Source organism: Python bivittatus, unplaced genomic scaffold (assembly GCF_059951505.1).
Source record: "Python bivittatus isolate LINGU-HERP-01145 unplaced genomic scaffold, Pbiv_v1 ctg000270_np1212, whole genome shotgun sequence".
NCBI classification, from domain to species: domain Eukaryota; kingdom Metazoa; phylum Chordata; class Lepidosauria; order Squamata; family Pythonidae; genus Python; species Python bivittatus.
This window is the reverse complement of record NW_028277050.1, coordinates 3,022,277-3,040,607: the sequence shown is the minus strand read 5'-3', so window position 1 is coordinate 3,040,607 and position 18,331 is coordinate 3,022,277. Positions and strand designations below refer to the sequence as shown.

Below are 18,331 nucleotides of genomic sequence, written 5' to 3'. Positions count from 1 at the left end.
CGGGGTGTACTTTTTCACCTGACTGTAAAAGCAATTGACTTATGAATTTCAGGACTGGGTATATTCCAGAGTAAGGACATCACCACTGAGGAGGCCCAGCCGAGAGTAAGCACAAGATGGTTATCTGCAATTTTCAACATAACACAGGGGGACACACACTCATAGGTTATTCTAGTAATGGACTGGTCTGTAATGGCAAAGGTGACCTGTTAGTATGTAAAGAGCAAAATCTTGAAACTGATTCAATTGCAGTTATTTCAGCACTGAAGTAACATATACGCACAGCCAGGTGTCCTACTCAACATCCTGACTACCTCTTCCTGTACTTGAACATTGACATGTTGCATTCAACCAAAATGTAAAGCTACCAGTGTGCGATCCATAGTAGCTAGGCTATCCCTGCTCAGGAAAGATAATTCAGCAATCAAAACTTTTATGACACTGAAGAATCTAGAAGCACTTCTAAATGAGGTACCAGTTCTTTCTAACAGAGTGCAACTCTAGCAAAGTCCCCAATTTCTGCCCCAAGAATTACCATTCTGATGATCTTCAGCATTCATTTCATTTACTGTCCCTCATCCACTTCACCACTGTGCCAAACCAGGCATGGTTCAGAACATGCACAGGTTCTCCTATTTCAGATGTGGAAAAGTACAGCTGCATGTAAGCAGCGTATTGAGGACTTTCAGCTTCAGAACTCCTGACCTTCCCCATATATACCATATTTTTCCGACTATAAGGCAATACTTTTTTCTAAAATCCTTACCCTAAAAACTGAAGGGTGTCTTATTCAAGGAAGTCAGCCGAGAATCGCGGTTGCAAAACTGCCAAACTTTGTTTCTGCAGAGAGGTTTCCTCCTATTGCTAGCCTCCAATCACGAGTGAAATAGCTTGTCTCCCAAACAGACTTCCTCCAATCACGAGCCTGATGTAACTGACGTCAGCTGATGCTGAACAAACCAATTAGAGGAAGGCTGTTTGCACAGACAAGCTATCGGCAGTTTCACTCGTGCTTGAATGTAATTAGTTATGCAAAAGAGCCTGGAAATAGAGCTGCAGAGAGACGGTTTGGACCTCCTCCCACCGAGTGTATCAGGTAAATATTAACTAATTACTAAATAAAAATGTGTTCTGCACTATCTTTAAAATACTGATTTTTAAATTTTGGGCTGGAAAAGTGGGGGGCGTCTTGTACATGGGGGCGTCTTATTGTCGGAAAAATACGGTATATTTTAGACAAAATAGTGTCTTGAGATAGCTGGCACAGCTATTAAGATATTCTAGAGATTAAGGAAGATTGCCTTGACAGAGATTTGCAAGACCTGTTGCCAAGGCGACAAGGGGTAAAACAATTTTTAAAGTCCAGATAATGTTTGGAAGTAGCTCAGACAGACACCTCCCTAATTCACTGAATTATAAAATGGAACAGGAGATACACCAAAATCAGACGTGTAAGATTCTGTTATTATAGCCAATCCCAATAAAAATAGTGTTAGCCTTCCAGCGAAGTTGATTAGGTCTGGTCTGCCTAGTGGGACTGACAGAATGCTACTCTGTGAACCCTTCCACACAAATAGGAGCAGAACCACTGTACACAGTGCTCCCAGCTCAAATGCAATTAAACTATCCAGGAAGATACCACAGTCAATGCTATCAAAAGTACTGAGAAATCAAACAGGATCAATGTACCTCCTCTATCTTTCCTGTAGAAAGCCATCTGTCAGGCTGACCATGGTTCATTTTGACACAAAATCCAGAAATACTCTAGAATGATAATTGCGTCCTTGAAAAATATCTATAGCTACACAAAGAACACCCTCTCAAGTAATTGTCCTCAGATCAATATCAACTTCCAGTGGCTATATGTATATATCTATGCAGTCTTCTTAGCAAATATAGGGTGGTGGATTGCCACTATCTTCTTACAGGATGTTTTCTTGACTTCCCAGTAGAGTTTACAGTCTTGGAATTTCCTGGTGATCTCCCACTGAACTACTAAACAGGTCTGATCTGGTTTAGCTTCTCTGAGATCAGCCAAAGTTGGCTAGGCACCATCCATAAGCCCTCCCAAGTACCTCCCCCACCCCCAAATAACACTATCTGGGACTGAGCAAAGTAACTTGACATATGCTCCAGGGAAAGATTTTTCAGCAGTGGACACTTTATTATTTAAAGTTTGCAGTATCATCCCACCATGTAAAGACACAGTCACTATTCTCAGGATCTAGTTAATAACCCCTTGACTTCCTCAAATAAGCCAAGATCAGCATGAGTGAGAGAGAATAGGTGGTAGGCCAAATAACTACAAGCACCTTGTCATGTCCTCAGACCCCCAAAATTGAAAGTAATCCCATAATATTACGTGTGGTGCACTGGAGACCTCTATAGAGACAGCAACAGATGCACCATTCAGGTCAGCATGATTAGTTATTTTATCCTCAGTGTGCCATAGTAGGTACACAAGAAAGTTTTCTACAATATCCACTTAGCCTCTATAAAGAGACTTTTAGAGGATGTCTACATATAATTCTGTACTGACATTCTGTTAGTACTCTCTTTGTGTGTAGCTACTGCTATTCCACACATCTGGTAGACACCAAGATTGGAAAAGACATATGTATGTCCTCAGTACTATGCACAAGCAGTATTTACACACTGTACAAAGCCATGGTTTGTTTTAAACATATTTTGTTAACTAAAACACAATTTGCTGGTCTCATATGACACAATAAGCCAAATCAAGCAAGCTTATGACAGTCCAGATTTGTGGACTTCAACTCTCATAATTCCTCTCAGGAATCTACTGTATATGAATCTACTGTAGCTATTGTCTCTTCAGTGTTTTTGCCACTGTGCTTTGAAAAGACACCCTACTTTGCTCAGAATCCATTCTTTAGCATAGTCTTTTCGGAACCACTCATCCTTTACTTCTTACTGATTTTCCTCCATCCTGCCTTAATCCTATATATTCCTATCAGGAAATAATTTCAAATGAATTCAGTGAGACTTTCTTCGGTGTATGCATAGGATTGTTCTGTTAAGATACTAATTTTGGTCACATGTCTCCTTCTGTCACTGACATTTTAAACAAAGGGCTTGCCCACTGGGAAAACTAGATTTCCAAGGCTCCTTTTCACCTAAAACACTACTGTAATAGCATCTATAGTCCCCATCAACCACCAGTCAGTTAGAAAGATAGGATGGCAATATGCAAGTGGTGAGCCGGTTAACTTGCAGGGTAGTATAGTCACCTGAGGACATTAGCAAACATTTCAAGGATCAATAGGGCATCACTGAACAGGAGATTGCCAGAACAGGAATTTAAAAGCCTGATTTCTGCTAATACAGTAATGTTGAAAACAGAAACCCAGACCAATTTTCCAAAAATCTATGTTAAGCGTGCCCTGTGCAAGAGTGTTATCTAAATGAGGCAACAATTTAAAGTGACCTGGAAGAGGAGTTGTGGTTGAAAATGTTCAGCAAGACTCCAGTCTTTCAAACACCGCTGCTGGCTCTTCTGGATGGCTGAAAATTCTGTCTCCACATCAACCTGATGAAAGAATAGATAACATTTGGCTCATTTAATAAAGGTTGTGGTGGAGAGGAGGAAAAAAAACTACAAAGGCTTCTTTTCTAGCTTGAGAATCATATTCATTTTAAATTGATCAGCTTAAAACCAATGCACTTCTACACTATCATATACATCTAGCATTTGCATATTCAACACATTCTTATTTTCTGTAAAATAACCCCTTTCTTCATTAAAACATGCAAAGTCTTCTGGGTATGAAGCTGCCATTAAAAACAGAAGAAGAAATAGAATGTATCACTGCCCTTCCTACAAATGTTAGCATTCAACCAGTACTGTCTAGAAAGTACAATAGTGCTCTCTTCACTTCCAATATTCTGGATTTATTAGGGATATGCGGACAATTCTAAAAGTAATTTTTTAAAATCATCTCAATAAGAACACGTGTATTCAAAAGTTTATTTGGCCTTCACAAAAGAAGCTGAAAGAAGCCCTGGAGATGAATTTCTTAAATTCAGTTTTAGGAAATAGTCTAATCTCAATGGCTCAATTTGATGTTGTTTGTCCTGTTATTAGTCTAGTGGTACACCATGCTTCTAGAAATGAAGTAAAACATTTACATGTTTTAGACAGTATTTATATGACATCTATTTTGCTTTTAATCATTAAAACAATCCCAAAGTGTGGTTATATTAAATATGTTTTAGGGCTACCAACATTTTTCTTCTTCTCACTATAATTCTCCATATAGAAGCTAAATTATTTTTTTATCAGATATTTATTATTTTTTAAAAAATTGTTAGCAGCTTGTATACCCTCTGGGTAGAAAGCAAGTTATAATACAATCACATGACCAACTTGATATGCTGAGAGGTTGGAAGGATCTTTGTTGCAGCCAACACCATCTCTCAAGTGTAATTAATGCCTAATTTGAAATTCAGCCCATAATTTTTTTTCCATTTTTCCTACACTGGGAAACTTTAGGATGATTCAAATTAAAACACATTACATTTCAGATCAGTTACTTCATGATGAAGCAATTCAACCACTTATTTCCATTTTGTCATAGCACATAAAGCACTAAACTACATGTGAGATGAAGGAAGAATATTTATAATTTTCTATCAGCACAGGAATTTTTAAGGGGCTATTTGTTTTATTAATTAGTATTCATGCTTAAATTAGAAAGTGCTCTAAGAAATGATGTTTAGCCTCTTCCTCTGTTGCTCTTTCTTCAATTCCAGTCATCTAGTAATGGACTAGTACCAGGATTTAAATTCACACGTGACTATAGAACTCACTGGATAATTTTGGACTATTCACTCTCAGCCCAATTTATCTCTTATATTGCATACTTAGCATTTAAAAATTAGAGGACAGTATTTAGGACAACCTCTCAGAGCTATAAATGCAGTAAATAATCACAACAGTAATCTTAGATCTATATTTATGGAAGGAGAAAATGCTTAACCTATTTTCCTTCCTCCTTTACTACCAATGAAGCAAATAGCAGCACTTAAAAAGGAAGTTCAGTTGTAAAAATGGCAGCAGAGAAAATGTTAGAGATCCTCTTTCAAAGCATCACTTTCTCAATCTTCAAAGCAGCACGTAGAGATGCTTATTAGTTCAGAAAAGAATGGGAAGATGATTGATTTTGCATAACATGTCAAGTACAAGTTGAAAAAAGGTCATTGGAGTTCTTTAAGTAGTCATCTGCATATTCACAAACATTGTTATGTACCTGTACTGAATCTATTCAGAATCTTTTAGCGCTGACAGAATTATAGAACTTATCTTCTCTGCATATCACACACATCACTAGGTGCAGTTCATGCTGATCCTTCTCAATTTCTGAGACCAGGACAACAGAACCTGAGAAGGAATGCTCAAGTCATCTGACACTAAGCAAGGTAGGAAGATGGGTTGTGTTAATTCATAGAGGACTGCCAGCTCTTCTTCATATGGACTCTGGGATTACTACACATGGGTTAATAGTTAGCTTTCTATCTGGAAGAAGGATTATCATCTGACTACTCTTACACTTACCTAAGATCTCTCACAACTGAACAGGAATCTCAATTCATGTAAAAAATGAAGTAGTGAGACATATTCTTGGGATGGCTCAACCATAAGCCAGTCATCCAGACAGGGAAGCAATATGAGACACAGGAGTTGAAATATGACAGTCCTAACAGAATTAAGAGTTTGTGTGGTTCGCAAATGAGACAAATGATTTCAACAAGTCTGTGCAGTAAATACTTTGCAGTGCTTACAAGAGACTACTGCATGACCTTCCCCAGGCAGAAAAGAAAAAGGCTGTAATCATCTAATAGGGTATACCAATAGGTATTTGCTTCCACAATACTGGCATTTGCAGACTGTAAAGTTGAACATCATATGGCCAAGGATAGAAGGCTCATGAAGAGGAGGGACAACAATTCCTCATTGAAAGAATCCCTGTTTTGTGAAAACCGGCAAATATGAGATGAGATGACAGATGAAACAAAGATTATGGACAGGTTCTGTACAGGTACATAACCCATATATGTGAATCTCAGACACTGCGATAAGTGTGTGAAAGCATATTTAAAATACTTTAATTTCACTGCAAATAATAATACTTTAAATACACAAACAATGCAGAATGATAATAGATGGGAATATGGAAATATTTGACAAGTCAACAATGGTACCATTTTTTTTCCAGAACAGAACAGTTTGAAATGAGAAGCTCTAATTCTACTTCTGCTGGAATATAGCAGTCATTTCTTTACAAGATTAGGTGGTTTTGAGCTTCTTAAGAGATTCAACCTATTGTATATTTTTAAAATTACAAACAAGGAATGCTTAGCTACTAGAATTCATTTATATGTTGTGGCTTCATACTTCAGCACTTCTTACCTTATCTAGAGAACCAATCAGATCATTTCCAGGAATATCAGAAGTCAAATCTGGGGAATATATTTAGAGATACGTACAATATGTTTAGAACTGTTAAATTCTGTTATCTGGTTCCCATTACTTAAATGCTGAATAAACAGAATGGGTACTATGCAATCTTCAGAAAATTCTATTCATATATTCAAAGCATTGTCTTTTCTTCTTCTCTTGGTACCAGTTTTTAAAATATGTATTTATGCATGAAGACCTCAGGCCATAGCAACTATAGCTTCCTCAGCAGAATCACCTTCCCCACTTAGCCTGTTCAGGCTTTTCAATGTATGGAAGATGGAAGCAAAGTATCCCTGTACCACTTATTCTTAGATTTGTGAAGGCAAGTTCAGACATGAACAGTATATAGCTCCCCTTATTGAGACACTTATTCATGCATCCATCTCCTTCCATCACATGCTCATTCTGGAAGTTTGAACAGGCTAGTTCAAGAGTCAAATTCCATTAACCCAGCAGTATTGTTCTCCAAATCTAAGCTATCCTATATAGCTTAGATTTGGAGCAAATCTCCTATAAGCAATCCTTCCTCTGCTAATTGTACAGTCCAACAAAGAGATGATGGAAAACCAATTGATCTCTAAAAGAACTTCCACAGCAGCATTCTTGCCAGTCCCAGTGCTTTGGAAAAGACAAGGTTTCCTTCCATTCAAGAGGACAAGAGCAATGCTAAGCAGAGTCACCCTCCAGAGGTGATGGGTGGCATATAATTTTGATAGATATAGATAGATGGATGGATGGATGGATGGATGGATGGATGGATGGATGGATGGATGGATAGATAGATAGATAGATAGATAGATAGATAGATAGATAGATAGATTTGAGTGATCATGATTTTTGAAGTAGAGGTGTCGCCTAGCAATGAATAAGAAGATACAGTATTCTATTAGAGAATGGACAATACTAAAAAGGGGAAGCCAGGAAACAGTGGCTTCAGTTTGAATTCCCAGTTGTCCCAGACACACACACACTATTTACACTGGCAATAGAACTCTTTTTTTTTTTTTTTTGGTCTGCGCTCAGTCATTGCTGACCCTGCAGTGACTGCTTGGACAAGTTCTTGCAGTTTTCAAGGCAATTGTTTTTTCAATGAATAAAAAGTAGAGCCAAAACACACTAAATCCCACCTGTTTCTACTCAACCTGTATCATGCCAAGCTATCCCCATATCGATCACAGCATATTATACCAAGAGTATAAAGAGAGAAAATCCATAATGCATAGCAGATAATTTATGTTTTCGGCCTCAGGGTATGATTTGAACTCAGAAAAGTGGAAGAGGTTAGTGACAAATGCTAGGGTGCCATGTTACGTAATGTAAAAAAGTGGTGTATAAGCAGTTATAGTAAGAACAGTCATTACATTGCTCATCCCTTCTAAAGCTCCAGCCACCCAATGCCATATAGATATCATGGCACTTCCAACCAATGATGGAATGTGCTCCGAACACCTGAGGACAGATAACTGTTGTACATCTTCTCCCCATCTCCACAGTAATGTCATCAATAGTGGCTGGATCATTTTGAACAAGCAATCTTTTCTCTATAAGGGGCCCCAAGCTTTTCTGTGTTGATGAGCATGTATAGAATATTACGAACATACTATAGAGTCAAGCTCATCCACAAAATGGCTGCCATGGGGATGTAATGAGTCACAAATCACCCATTTACCAGAATGCTACAAATATCCCTACTTAATTTTGTCCTCTACATGAAGAACGAGACATGTTTACAAAGAACTGGGCTGGAACTACCTATCAAGTCTGGGAAAGCTTGTGAATCTTGTGGAGCCCAGACCCATTTTTGTCTATAAAGATAAGACTGGACACTGGCACTTTGTTTTGCAGCATGCTAGCTTCCTGTTTTTAATTAATGTAAAAAGTCAGGAGAGTAGGAACCCTGGCATTTGCTAAGAGATGTGTCCATGAGGTACACTGGCACCCCCAGATACCATACTGGGGAACTCTCTCACCCTCATAACCATACATCCTACTCCAAGGCTAGGTATACAATGTCCACTACAGTTGTTCATCCATTTTGATCCTCAGAATTCTCATGCTGCTGGTTAATAATGTCCAAAGGATATTCACAGCTGAATGGATATTTCAGTTTCCTGAACTGTCCTAGACATTTTAAGAATAGAGCCATGTTAGTCTATGGTGGAAAAAAGACCCAGGAGTCTTGTAGCACCTTTTCTGACTGATACATTTCATTAAAAGGCATAAACTTTTTTAAGCTGCAGCTTACTTCATCAGAACTGCAGCTCACTTCTTTTTGTGTAGCTCTTCTTTTCATGCAGCTCACAAAAGCTTATGCCTTTTAATAAAATGTGCTACTTGGAAAAGGAGCCATAAGATTCCTTCTGGTCTGGCTTGGTGTGACATCTTCTGCAAGGAATAATTAACAAATGGTTATCAAGAGCATTAAAGGAAACTTTTTTTTTATTATTCCTACAGAGAAATGCCTTCAACTCAATAAAATTCCTTCAACTGCATGATTCCATGTTTTAATATGATTAAAGTACCCATGTGTAAGTAAATTTCACATGCCTCAACTGATGCCCCTGCTTAGGGACAATTTACTATTCCAAGAGGAAATGGGAATTCTGAGAGAGTGGTTCCCTTTCCTGCTTTCACACCTTTTGTCAAGGTTTCCTCAGCTTTTTGTACACTGAAGTAAAAAATCTTCCTATGCTGAAATCTTTGCTATGCTGAATTACAACTTAAATTTTTTACTACAGGGGAACAATTAAAAGGTGATCCCTCCACCTGCAAAGTATTACCTCTGTTTCTATCTCCTGACTGTGTCAACTCAAACCCAGATACTTCAAAATCTATCCCTGTCTTGTCTTTTGATCTTTCAGTTTAGCTTCCCAGTCCTAATGGTGCCTGTTTAGCCAGCAAATATCCTTCTGCACCATTGTCTTGCAAGATGCTCTTTCAGGGTCTTTGGTGAGAGTTTTCATCAGCCCCATGTTCTCTGTAGTTAATGCAACCATTTTTGAAAGCTTTCTCTTAGCAGCCATTTTGCCTCCATCAGGAAAAAAAGAGGGCCAAGGATGGTTGTATCTGGAATTTTGGAAGGTGTATCATTTAGTTAAGATGTAGCCAACAGATTTATTAAAATGCCATTTTGATTTCTCATGTTGTTACTAGATATAATAATTTTTCAGCAATAATTCAAGGAATTATAAGCACTGTGCTTTAATGCATTCACAAAATACATATAAAATTTCTTTACCTGAATTATTCAGATTATGTTCTTTAGAAATCTTTTTGCCAATTAATTCTTGTCTCAGTTGTCTAGCAAACCTGGCAGGATTATCCCATGGGATATAAGACACCTCATCATCACCACCAAGCATTGTGCCAGAGCCTTCTAGCTTCCCAGAGTTATCGATGTTTGTCAGCCTCAAACTTTCAAAAGTAAACACTTTAAAAGCTCGTTCTACTTCAGCCCAATTCATCTGTTCTGCAAGAAAATTAAGGCACAGAAAGAAAAATGTCCATTTAAATTGCCTGAATCCACCTTTCTTGCCAGCAATCTGTTTATCATTGCTGGCTGACTCAAATTTATTCCAACCAATGCATTCCCAGAAGCAGGAAAAAAAAGCTATCAAATAAAGGAGGAAATGATTCTACCTCTTCCCAGATCTTGTAGAAATTTCTTACAACAAAGATTTAGACTACTTCAGAAACAGTCTACAAAGTAAGCCAATAAAAGAATATTACCATTAGTACAATAATGCATGAGTTCATGAATCCTGGCAAGGCGTTTGGTGTTGTTTCCAGGTGATGGAAGAGGGAATTTAAGAAGTTGCATCAAAGGCAGCTTTTCCATCATTTCCTCTTCAATCTTTATTGGGTTTAATTCATTTTTTACCTTAAATGAAGAGAAACATATAACTTCACTGACTGTGTTATTGAAAGGAGGGATAAGCAACTTTTCATAGTTGGTGAACTATGGGAACATAAAAGGTGGTTTTTGTTTTTTGTTTTACCTCTCAGGGCATGGGAATGACACTACTGCTTTTGGGAGAGAGGACTGGTGCTTTAGGAATGAAGTAATACAGACACATTATGCCTAGCAGAAGCTTAACATACTCATTTTGTTTCTTGCTTTGTTGAAAAGCAAGACCAAATTTCACTGTGGTGCTCTAAATATATTTTGGAAAATGAATATGTAAAAATCTGATATCTGGATCTACATATTTTAATAACATAGGATTAATATCAGCTATATAAGTTGGTGCTAGCTTCTTCACCTGTGATATTCTGGTATTATTATAAGCATATTGTAAATCTTTCTATTGATATTTCGTAAGCAAACGTTTTAGAAATAAAAAATAAAATTACAAGGATTTCTTGATCTCTCAGCAGCTTTTGACACCATCAAACATGGTATCCTTCAGAGATGGCTCTGTGGGTTGGGGATTGGAGGTGGTTTACGGTGGTTCTCTATCTTTCTTCAGGGTCAAGTTTCAGTCAGGGTATATGGGGAGAGATCCCTTGTGGGGTAACACAGGATTCTATTCTCCCCTTCTTTTTAACATCTACAGGAAACCACTGGATGAGGCCATCTGCTTGTTTGGGGTTTGGTATCATCAGTATGCTGATGATACCCAATTATATCTCTTCACCCCAGGCCAACCAAGTGAGGCTGTTGAGGTTCTGTCCCGATGCCTGGAGGTTGCATGGGTTTGGCTGGGGAGGAACCATCTCTGACTCAATCCTACCAAGATTGAGTGGCTGTGGGTGTTTGGAAAGCCCAGATCCATCTTTGACCTTAGATGGGGTGTCACTTCCCCATTCAAGGGTGGTGAGCAATTGGGGAGTCTTTCTATGGCCAGGAAGGACTTTGCACAGCTTCATCTAATATACCAGCTGTGCCCTTTCCCAGATCAGGGGGCTCTTCAGACAGTTACTCATGCCGTAGTCATCTCACAGCTTGACTACTCACGGCTTGACTATAATTGCAAAAGCTTTCATGAACAGAAGCAAATACTTGTTCACCCAGCACAGAGATAAACTATGAAATTTACTGCTAAGCAGCTGTGGTACAGGCAGCCAGTCTGGATGGTTTTTAAAGGCAACTGAGCAAAGTCATGAAAGGTCAGGCTACCAATAAGCAGAATGCCTTAAATACTGACTGCTAGTGAAAAAGAGCTATTGACCTCCTGTCCAGGCTTCTGATCTTCCCAAATGCATCCAGCTGGCCACAGTGCAAGGCAGTGTATTGGACTAGATATGTCTATGGTCTCTTAAAGTTGGGCTTTTGTCAGGTTAAAAAGAAGTTACAACTTGGATTTAAAAAGGTCAAGTCCACTGATTCCTCCATAAGCTTAGGGCATCATATCTAAGTACAATGATGCCAAAATGATTAAATATGTCACTTCTTCCTTCTTGCCCACCCCCACGGATGCCCAGGTCTATAAGCTAACTAGATCTCAATAATTATGACCATCCACAATATCTATAGAAAGATTAACATCTATTTCATTTAAAATCAAGGAAATCTAAATTAAACACAATCAGTAATTTTGAAAGTCTAAAAAAATATTCCGGAAGGATACATTGAATCTCATTGGGAAACTTTCTGGCATAGAATTCCTTTTCAGCAAGTTATCAAGAACTGACCTTGACAACAATCCCTAGATGGCACTAAATTATGTTAAAATTACATTAAATAAACTGCAACTTCCCTAGAGTGCATTGGCAAGGTTATAAGCAAACTGATACCTATGGCCATCTTTGGTGGCAATGGACAATTAGTCAATCTCTCGCTCAAATGTTTTTTGAAGGAAACAGAAAAATCACTCAATAATTCTTCACCATGAATGCTGCAGTTGATTTACTGTTCATGTTTCCTAAGATGCTACTTAAAAATTTGATTCAATTCCTAGTGTTATCTGCTAGATTGCTATCACAAAACAATGGAAACCTAAAATGTACCTTTCACTAGTTCACTGCTATTTAAATATGAGGAGAATTGCAGTGGAAAAATTAATACACTGGCAAAGAACTTTGAAAACCTTTATAATTATGCATACATTTTTTTTTAATATAATTTTTATTAAGGATTTTGATTGCAATAGTAAAAACAAATACAAACTAAATTTACAGAAAGGGAAGAGAACAGAAAAAAATAAGTGCAAGAAAAAAGAAAAAGAAGAAAAAAAGAAATGATATAATAAAGAAAAAGAAAAGAAGTATATAAAGAAGTGACTTCCAACCTTCATCACAAGTATAGACAAATTTAGTAACTCTTCACCCCCTATAAGGTTACAAACAGGTATCTCTTCATCCCATATCCCATCCCTTGTCTAAAAGCAATTCCATAAAACATTAACTTTTCAATCCTGGTGTCAACAGAAAGTCCATAAAGGGTTGCCAGAATTTTGCAAAAAAGTCTTATTTTAATCTTGATCAAATAAACCAACTTTATATTCCTTTCTTTTACTTCTAACAGTCTTAATCTTTAATTCAATCAAATATTGTCATAGGATTTGCTTTCTCTTCAATTCTTCTTTACCCCATCGCATAGAATTCTTCAAGGCTTTAACAAGCCTTTGTTGTAGATCCAGTAAGAAATAATTTTCCAGGTCATTCTCTTGGTTTATCATTTGTATTTCCCTTTTACTTTTTAAAACTTCAGGCAGTTTCTTTTGTATATCCAGTAAAGTGTCCTTTTCCAAATCATTCTCTTGCCTGTCATTTGTAGTTCCACATTTGGTACGTTTTCTGTCTTGTCAAATAAAATTTGTTCCACATCAGCCATTCCTTCATTAACATCTTTTGGACACAGTCTATCCATAGAAGCAGACATCATTAAGTTCCAGTATTAACTGATATCAAAAGCAGGCTTGTATTTTTTTTCCTCCTGCTTGGAATCTTTAGTCCCCTCTAGTATCTAGTTTCTAAAATCATAGTGACTTATCTTTGTTATGACTTATAATAGCCAGGGTAGCCAAAATACATCTATTTCCCATGAGAAGCTATTTATTTTTAATAGTCAATTCCAAAATCTTACAGTAAGTCAATATTCCAAATTTATCTGGACCCTTAATCCATTTATAACTTTCTTAGATCAAAATCTTATTTAGCTTGTTGCTGTTTATTTCAAATTCTTTAAGTTCTTAAGCTTATAGTTAATTTTTCTTTTGTTTAGAGTTGAAGATAAACTCACCAGTGATTTTTCCATCTTGTTGTTCTGAAGGTCTCTAATAGCTTTAAGATGATTAATAGGCAATTTCCAAAAGTGATTAGAAAGTAAGGTTAGTGAACTTAGTGTCCTTTAAAAGGCTTTGCCATGATTGCAAGCAAGATGGCTGATCCCTTCATCTCCCAGTGCTCAACCTGCAGAAAACCACTGTCCTGTGGTCTCTTTGCAAGGATCAGCTGCCAAGAGCACATGTAGGCTTCTCCTGTCCTCCCCTTGCCTGGAGAGGTTCCTTGGTCTTTGCCACGGTCGCCAGCTCTGCTTTCGCAGAGACCTCTTCAGTTCACCATACCTCCCCCAGAAGTCCCATGCATACATTTATTCAAAGCAGGTCATCATTTACTATTAATAACATTTTTCCTAAAATATTGCCTTTGTCCTGAATATGGATATTTAAAAAAGTATACTTAAGGTTTATTCTTAAAATCAGTACATATTCTTAGAGCAGATGTCTTTTTTCTTCTTTTTATTTTTTTCTTGGTTTACCTTCACAATCATTTTTAGCTTTTGTCTTGATGTTCAATAAAGTAGCAAAACAAAGTAAGCTATTGCTCTCAAAAAGCAGCTTATGAGACATTTTAGGGTTTAATATTGGGGAATCTAATCACATTATATAATTTTACTGTTAGATTTATATGAACACAGATTTTGCCTTTGCAGAGAACTGAAGCTACTTACAATCTGTGCAATCCTTTGGAATTTGGCAAATTTATAATGATGTATTCTTTCATTCCTTACTCTATTTTTGCATAACTGATGGGAAAAAAGGCTAAATAAATGTTATATTATACCTTTAGGCTGTGCAGCTTCTGAGACAAACTATCATGATAGTTTAGTATTAGAGGGCCTCTGGGAGCCGTAACTTTTTCATCTTTTTCAGGATAAATGTAATTATACAGCTTCTGTCAAAAGAAATGGAAGATGCGTTTAAAAACATGTTTATAATTTTTATAAAAGAAGTGAATCAGCATCAGACAATACAAACCATTTTTTCATTCTCAGGAAGGGAAAGAAAAGGTAGGGTCGAAACAATATGACTGGCAATGGTATGATCCAGCCCATCTTCACGTGGCTGTGGAATCACTAGGCTTGGTGGTATAAGATTTTCTTCTGATGCAACAACCTAGCACAAATAAATATTTTGTTTCATTATTCCATTCTTTAGGAATAAAAACATGTTGAAAGAGTAAAGACATCAGAGTTATAGAGCCTGTAGCATCAACATCCTATGAATATACTATTGGTTAGAACATTTGCTTTTCTGAATCCATACGAGATCCATACAGAGATGAAGATATCTAGGGCAATCCATAGGTTTGACAAAGGAAAACACTAGATGTCTAACTAGCTAACTTTCCTTTAATAGTGTATTCACCCTGGCAACTTTAAGAGTGGGCAAGTAATCTCTGAAGGACCAAAAAACTTACACTTTATAAGCCAGGAAAGGACATGTTTTAGTCTATCAACCTATTGCAGCATTTTAAATATTTCTACCTATGGAATCAGGCTTATGAAATCTGTTTCGTGTTTAATGCTCATTATTAGTTTTTATGAAAGTTAAGTTTATGCCCTTCCCTTTTCTTTGGATTTTACAGCATGAGAAAGAAGGGTGGCAATAAAACCAATTCACTTATTCACCACTGCCTTGAGACCCCCAAGCCTGTTGGCACAACCATATTTTAAGGGACTTCCTGAAGGATATCAGGGGTGGGACCAGTCTCATCTTGGGGGAAATGATGTTCCACAGGGTGGGTGCCACAGCAGAAAAGACCCGTCTCCTGGGTCCTACCAAATAAAACTTAGCAGACAGGACCCACACTATACCTCTTCTGCTGAGCCTAATGGGACAGGCATATGCAACTGGGTGGAGGCGATCCCTCAAATAACTCGGTCCCATGCCATGAAGGGCTTTGAAGGTCAAAACCAGCATCGTGAATTGCACCCAGAAGCAAACTGGTAACCAATGCAGCCCATGGAGCAGAGGTGTCACATGTCCCATTTGGGGGGCACACATAACTGCCTGCACTGCAGCATTTTGCACCAGTGAAGCTTCCAAATACTCTTCAAGGGCAGCCCCATGTAGAGTGTGTTGCAATAGTCTCTCCAGGAGGTGACCAGGGCATGCGTGACTGTGAGCAGAGCCTCCCAATCCAAGGGCTGCAGGTAATATGGTGGAAATATGACGTGACCAGAGTCAACAGAGCCAGATGTTTTATCTGTTTTCTCCCACTGGGGATGGTTGAATTTTTAAAGAAGCAGGAGTTTTGTTTGTGTTTATAATTTCTTTTCTATCTACTCATTCTTTTGGAAGTGAGGAATTGTCTTCAGGACCAGCTTCCTTCTGGATGAAAAATGGTATAAATTGAATTGATTTGGAACAAATATACAAATCTGGTACATTCTATCTGTAGTAGAAATCAGGTTGCTTAAACTGCTACTCTAACCAGATTTCCCTTGAATAACAGAATTTTGATAAAGACAATTATTTTGATAAAATAGTCTGTAATCAATAGAAAAAGTACTTATTTGAAGTTTAAGTCTCTTTAAGTCCTTTCTAGGGGAGGTCAAATATTTTCCTATCAGATAGGTTAAATTGAGGCAATAGCCATCTGACAACTTGCTCTCCTAAAATCAAGTCTCAACATATTCTTGGTCTCCAAGCCGAAGTTTCAGAAATTCAGGCAACGTTAAAAGATTGCAGATTATTCTCAGGTTCTGCTCAGAAATCAGAGAAGTTATTACAGATGGCATAAAAAGAGTCCAGACACATCTAATGAGAAAAATTAGGAGTCCTTACATTTAAGGGGATAATAAATGCAACAGAACCAGAAAAATCACTTATGGCATCAATAGCAATTTGCCAAAATAGTTGTATCTTTCTTTATGAAACAGTTAACTGCTATTATTCAGTGCCTCTGGAAAAAAAAACTTTTTTTTTTTTATATGGAACACCTCCATATCAAAGGAGTGCTTAACGTTGCTTAAGACAGATTTATGGTGCCATTTACCCAGTGGATTGAAAACTTGATTATTTGAACCAGTTGCCTCTAGATGTATATTATGCATGGATGATTACAATGAAGTATGGATGTTTTTTTTATTTAGACTGTTATATAATAAAATATTATAAGACTGAGAAGCCCTTATACATACAATTTATCTATTTTTATTGCATTGTTTTTTTTCTATTTCTTCTTTCATTTGTTGCCATTGTTCTTTTCCCTATCTTTTCTTTTTCCTCTCTGTTCTATTAAGCAAATTAAGCAATATTGCTTGCAGACCAAGCTGTAGAAAGCTTGAACTGTTCGGAGGTTCCTTCACATAGCAGGGTACACGTAGGCCTTGGTGCTCTCTGAGCTTGGTTGTTTGCTTGCAGACATTTCATTACACGACTAGGTAACATCATCAGTGCTAGTAAGTGTGGCATTTGCTCCGTTTATATACAGTAGCTTGCCTTGCCAATGTTGGTGGGGGTGTGGTTTTGTCCTTGATAGTTCCATGATTAGGGTATTGTTTTCTGCTAGATTTTTTGTCTGCTGGATTATTTGTCTCCTTAGTAGTTCCTTGATTAGGGTATTGTTTTCTGCTTGATTGTTTGTCTTGTGTTAATCCCTGCTTATCTAGGTGTTGGCTACTGAAGAGGATGTTGTTCTGGTCTTTTTGTTTCCTTCTTAGTTTTTTTAATGTACGCATATTCAAGCAGCAGAATAATTTTGTATCTTTACCATCATCAACACCAGACTAAAAGCTCAGTAATGCACTCTTACCTACTGTATGTTTGATCAGATTTACAGAATGTTCCACAAATTAAGGCTTTTTCCATTCAGGCTTTGGAAACATTAATTCTCTATTAAATCAGTGGATAGATAGGGAATCTTAACATAAATAGGGCAATTATATTTCTCAAAGCAAATACATGGATTGGAAAATCTCCAAGGACCTTAAGAAATCTATTAGACTTTTCAGTAATACTGTAGTTTCAAATAAATCCAGAGCCGCTTCAAAAAGGAAGCCTCGTTCTCACTAGGAAGTTATTTAATGACTATCCTGATTATAACTTCCCTGCTCAGTCAAAAATACAAGTCAAGGGCGTGATATACCCTTGCTCATGCATGATTACCATGATGACTATAAAATGAAAATCTTCCCTAGGCATGCAGTTCAGAAAAAGTTTCTTCAGAACAAAAACCTCAGAGATCTTTAACATCAAACCCAAGTTGAGGAACAAAGAACATTAGGTGTCACAATAATCAGTATGCCAAGTATAGACAACTTGCAGTCCACAGGCCGCATGTAGAGCAATAGCCCCCATTTTGCAGCTACCAGAGTATACCTCTAGATTTCATGGTCAACCCCTTTTCTGTCAGTTTTTGACAGCACTTTTTATTGTTGTCCCCCCCCCCCACTAAAAATGTATCCTTTCCCAACAGGGCCAGAAAATTTGATTGCAATTCCTGATGACTTCTTCAAGACTCTTTGAACAGAGGCCAAAAAATTGATAATGTGCAGTTCCTAACAGGAAAAAAAAATTGCCTGATCCTGTAGTACACTAATAAAATCTCTTAATACAACTTGAAAGTCCAACATTCAGCACAACCATATAAAACCGGAAAAGGGAGTCACCAGATCCAGTA

At 37.4% G+C, this 18,331-nt stretch overlaps 1 protein-coding gene across 1 annotated transcript in view; it reads right to left on the bottom strand.

Annotated features, from left to right (window-relative positions):
- SPAG17 (sperm associated antigen 17) overlaps positions 1 to 18,331 on the bottom strand; it is a 119,773-nt gene that overhangs the window by 73,686 nt on the left and 27,756 nt on the right. Inside the window, exons 11-16 of the mRNA XM_088138620.1 lie at positions 14,683 to 14,820; positions 14,489 to 14,599; positions 10,211 to 10,361; positions 9,720 to 9,950; positions 6,431 to 6,480; positions 3,449 to 3,550 (exon numbers count right to left, since the gene is read on the bottom strand). Coding sequence (XP_087994746.1) covers positions 3,449 to 3,550; positions 6,431 to 6,480; positions 9,720 to 9,950; positions 10,211 to 10,361; positions 14,489 to 14,599; positions 14,683 to 14,820 — 783 coding nt within the window. The remainder of the gene's footprint in view (positions 1 to 3,448; positions 3,551 to 6,430; positions 6,481 to 9,719; positions 9,951 to 10,210; positions 10,362 to 14,488; positions 14,600 to 14,682; positions 14,821 to 18,331) is intronic.